The following is a 5,057-nucleotide window of genomic DNA, read 5'->3' on the forward strand; positions in this document are numbered from 1 at the left end:
TCGTTGCTATTATCCAAATAATACACAAAACAATTAAAGCATAAGCATGAATCAGTAAAGAATAAAACAACAATACAGCGCAGAATGGCATGGCCGGACGCACTCTTTGAAAAAGTTTTCCTCCATTAGTGGAAAAGGAAGGGCGCCTTTTGCGTCTGGATATACTTAGCAACTGAAGGGCGCCCTGTACGTTGGGCACGAAGTATAGGAAACTTGCATGGTTAAAAAGAAGGGCGTCGCCTACGTTGGGCACGACTTCCGCCTCATTTTTACAATGCGAGAACTCTATCTTGAACCCTGTCCAGACTATCATATGATATTTTACAAAACAACAGGTTTTTTGTCCCAAAAAAATGTTGTAGCCAGGACAGATCTTTATGTATTATTTCAAGGCTTACCTTCATGAAAGCATGATAACATGGAGTGGTTATAGGCGAAATACTTCAACGTGATGGATTGATTAGTGTGCGAGAGAATGAGTTTATCTCCTTCGTCTGCAACATAGAGCGTCTGACTTTTATACCAAATCGAGAAAGCTAGATTCACGTAGGAGCCGTTCTTGAAACTTATTAATTGACCATCATAAAATAATTTCACTGATGTCGAATTAAGTGATAATTTGATAACATTTCCCTCAAGACTCATATTCGCTGAAACGTAAACCGATGCTGCCTTTCTCAGATCAAAACCTAGGTTGCCGTTGGACAAACTAACAAACCTGTAATCTCCGACCTTCGATGATGTCTCACATCCTGCACGAACGTAAATTTGTGTTATTATTCAATCAGTCATTCGATCAATAAATTAATCGATCGATTAATTAATCAATCAGTCAATCCATCAGTTGATCGATCAATCCACAATTAAGCAACCAACCAACTACTCATTAAATTAATCAATCATTTTTTTTTGGTTTTCCTATCAATTCTGAAAAACAGCTTTACAACAATACTTTGCATCGAAAACACTTATAATCATAATATGTAAACCAAATTTAATACCGGTATAACTTTTGCTATAGTGAATTATACGTATTATATAGAACAACTTATCTAAAACTCAAAATATGAATTTACAATTATTTTCTTCAGTATATTTATTTATTTATTAAATATTCTACACAAAATAGGCAGAAATTGTCAAAAAGGAAACCGTCGGCGAATAGTGGGTACTTCTTCTGAATTATAAACATTATACATTGAAATAAATACCGATCGACTGATTGACTGGTACAATTGATTTATCTTTTTTTTAGTTTTTGAGTTTTTTTTTAATTGTTTTGGTAATTTCTTCTTTGTTTTTTGTGTTAAGGGATAAACACCGACCGAAATTGTTTTCTTCTGTGTGCTCCTTGGTCACTTCTTTTGTATTTTGAGAGAATTACTTAATACATTTTTTACTGAATTGAATTGAATTTAATTGTTAAAATATTACATTACATCTAAAAAATAGACATAAAATCAGAATAGAAAAATAATCACATTCAGAATCGAAGCAATATTTTAAAATCTTTAGGTCACATCATATAAATAAATTGACCTGGTGTACAACACGGCTCACTGTCAAGACACATATTTTCTCGACCGCCGAAACAATGTACGTTCATAATTGAATCAATTCCAATAAGGAACTTCATTGTCCAAAGTTATTAGCAGCTCAAGCAATTTTTTGCTTTTAATTGTGTTGTGTGCAGTTACGCAAGCGCGTACAGTATATAATATTACACTGTTTACCTCGTCGTGCACATGCTTTGCAGACAGTAAGAAGCAAGACCAAGCTTATGATCTTCCACATTTTCATGGCTGCTTCATAGAGATTAGCTGTAATTAAAAAAAAAATAATGATACCGGTATGAGAAAAGCTAAATAGTAGTTCTTAATTAATACTATCCATATTTATAATTTGTGTTCAACTTGGTTGAATTAATATAATTAAATTAACAGTTCGAAGATAGTTTTAAGAGTCTTAACATATTGCAAAAAGCTTGTTTTATTTATAAGTTTCTTCACATTTTATTCTCTTTTTAGTGTTCGATGTTATATTTAAGACCGTATGGTTAATGGCATTGAACGTGTAATGTAAATTTCTTTTCTAACTTTTAATCTTGCGGAGTAATTCAAATTTATGTTTATATTTTATTATGTGTATTACAATCAATATCGTGTTTTTTCTATTTTAATCTTGAATCTTATGACAGGGTCTTCTGCATAAAGGCCGTTTTCTTCTATACGCATGTGCAGTTTAATTTTCATAACGAGATTCTCAATTGCACATGCGTATGGGTCAAAATTTCCGATTCGCCCAAATACGCCTATAGTGGAGAACGGCCTTAATGATCTATCTGGATCTTATTATTATTATTGATCTGCTCCCAATTGTTATTCCCCTTCAAAATCTTAATGTCATCAGTCAACGTCGTTTCTGTTGACCCTTGGTATTAGTTCCTGTTCATAGTTTCATCAAACCGACCTTTATCTCTATATATGACCTAAAAGTTTTTAATTTGCGGTCATTATTACACGACCACGACAGTGATACTAAAGATAATGATGATGATAATAATCTTGATGATGATGGTGATAAATATTACATAAATGATGAACAAAAGATAAATATTTAATAATATCGTGCATTACAATAATTGTTTATTAATAGTATACCAGTAAATTTTAAAAAAGCATATTCAAAGGGGGTATTTGAAAGATGACTGGTTTCCAATCTTAGCCTTTTAATCAGGCAAATTATAGGTTATCTTACAACACCTGTTCCTAAGCTTCATGAGTCTTTTTCATACTAGCAATTTTATAAAAATAAATGTATAAAAATTATGCCGTTTTAATCGATTTTGAACATTATATTGTTATCAGCAGCAAGTCTCACATTTAAAAAATATATAATTTTCCCTATTTGGACTCTGCAGATATTATTCTCCTGATGACAATTAAAGCAACTCAATCGAAACGTCGAGACATTCTCAACAAAACAACAGTTCTTTTCAGAACTCTCTACGTGGTGCACCGCAAGCATTTAATATATTATATTTTATGTTATAAATCCGTTTAGCCTATTATAGTCTAAGCGGATTCATAACATACAATATAATGTTTAAATTTAATCAAAACACCATTTTTTTTTAAACGAAAGAAAATACGGTCCTGACATTTTTCTTTCGTTTTTAATTGTAGAAAATAACAATACATTTAAATAAATAAAGAATCGGTAAAATGTTACTTACAACAATGCAGAAGGTGGGAAAACGTACGGTATCTAAGTTCGCCAAGCAATGAGTACATTGGCAAATACAAGTACCTTAGAATGGCTGTAACTCTGATGTAACGATACAAACACCCGTGTTAACTCAGCGCACGTACTTCTATGGGTCTCTCTCTCTCTCTCTCTCTCTATATATATATATATATATCCCTCCCACAATACGTGCCTCAATTTTATGATTTTCTATTGACGTTCAAACGTTGATCACCATTTAGAAAAGGCGGAGTGAATTATCAGGTAATGTAATGTGTAATCAAATTTATCTGGTTTGCGATCAATATATCACCACAATTATGTACTGTAAGGGAAAAAAATTCAAATACTACTAAAATATAACAATATTATTAAAGCTCTTCCACACTATCAAATTTTCTTTGACAAAAAAAGTTGTATGCCCATATATAATCATGATTTTCCTGTATTTGGTCATAATGTGATGTCATCATAACCATATTTAGACATGTTACATGTTTTTGTCAAAGCAAATGTGATAATCGACAGGGTTTAGGGAAGACGAGGTAAGTCACGGGTATTTGAATGTCGACTCACCCTCTCATACAGCCATAAATAGTACTAACACTCTAATAACAATTATAATATTATTAGTAGTGTGGGAATAATAATTCAGTTTTCTTTATTGGCATTCATAAAACTGAACTGTTAAAAAAAACATAAGCACAAGCACCTAAATAAAGTCAGAGAAATACAATACATCGATATACGAGAAGTATAAATTTGCAACAAATGAAGCTAACAGGTACACAGAAATTAAATTATATAACTGCATTGTGCACTGGGAAATGTTTAAAGTATCTGGAAAGTTATCCCTCATGCTAATTAGGGTTTTTTTTTATTTGCTCAGCAGTTTTAAGGATTTTTCTAATTTTCGTTAATAATTTTATTCCAGCTATTAGTTACTAAATTGGTATGTTATATTTATACATTATGTTTATAATGTTGATCAACATAATAATAATATTATAGTATTGATTATTATTATTATTAATAATTATTAATATGGACAATAGCGTTATTATGGTAGCAATTAATTTGATGTAAATGTGCTACAAGTATATGCTTAAATATGATTTTATGATGATTAACATAATAATAATAATAATAATAATATCAGGGTAAATAGTAATAATAATAAAAATAATAATGATAAAGTTGATAATGATAACCATGATACGCATAATAATAATAACAAAAATGTTATGAAAATATACTAAATATATCCAATATGTATTCATTGGTTGTATCAATGTGCATTATTGGTAATAATGTAACCATTATGATTTAGTTTTCTTTCCTATTTGATCACTGCTTCCGACATCAGCAAACTTATCAACAGCACCAGTCATGATACAATAATGCATAACCTATTTTTTCTACTATGATATATGCAAAAATCTTACCTCCACAGAGTACAGCGTTGGTAAGGATATTCATTTTATTTGAATACACGTACCTCAAGACCTCAAGGACTGGTGAACAAATACTGCGCATGCGCACTGTCAACAGCGTTGCTCCTAATATCAGTTGTGCAATAAATACAGTCTAATGACAATTGATTGACATTACCTTATAGAAGTGAAATAATCAAAGCCTTCAAGTCCTAATATCATATTGAAAACGCAATTAAGTTTTCATGATATATTAATAGACCATTATTCATTTCAGGTACGGAAGTAGAACTCGTAGAGAATTATAAATTCTTAGGGATATATGTACAGAACGACTTAAAGTGGACTGAGCAGGTAGGTAGGTGTAGGAAAAAAGGA

General features: G+C 31.0%; 1 protein-coding gene across 2 annotated transcripts in view; it reads right to left on the reverse strand.

Moving 5' to 3' along the window:
• The window catches only part of LOC117116927, a 10,111-nt gene extending 5,313 nt beyond the window's left edge, over window positions 1–4,798 (reverse strand). The window contains exons 1-3 of one of the 2 annotated variants that reach the window (XM_033261067.1): window positions 4,692–4,798; window positions 1,734–1,820; window positions 399–752 (exon numbers count right to left, since the gene is read on the reverse strand). In XM_033261067.1, the coding sequence (XP_033116958.1) occupies window positions 399–752; window positions 1,734–1,820; window positions 4,692–4,782 (532 nt within the window). In that variant the 5' untranslated portion in view covers window positions 4,783–4,798. Of the gene's footprint in view, window positions 1–398; window positions 753–1,733; window positions 1,821–3,235; window positions 3,377–4,691 lie in introns of those variants that run through there. The other variant, XM_033261069.1, reaches the window with a different exon arrangement.
• Window positions 4,799–5,057: the final 259 nt, after the last annotated feature.

This window comes from Anneissia japonica, unplaced genomic scaffold, assembly GCF_011630105.1.
Source record: "Anneissia japonica isolate Jap-2015-1 unplaced genomic scaffold, ASM1163010v1 scaffold1302_len1884557_cov193, whole genome shotgun sequence".
Classification (NCBI taxonomy): domain Eukaryota; kingdom Metazoa; phylum Echinodermata; class Crinoidea; order Comatulida; family Comatulidae; genus Anneissia; species Anneissia japonica.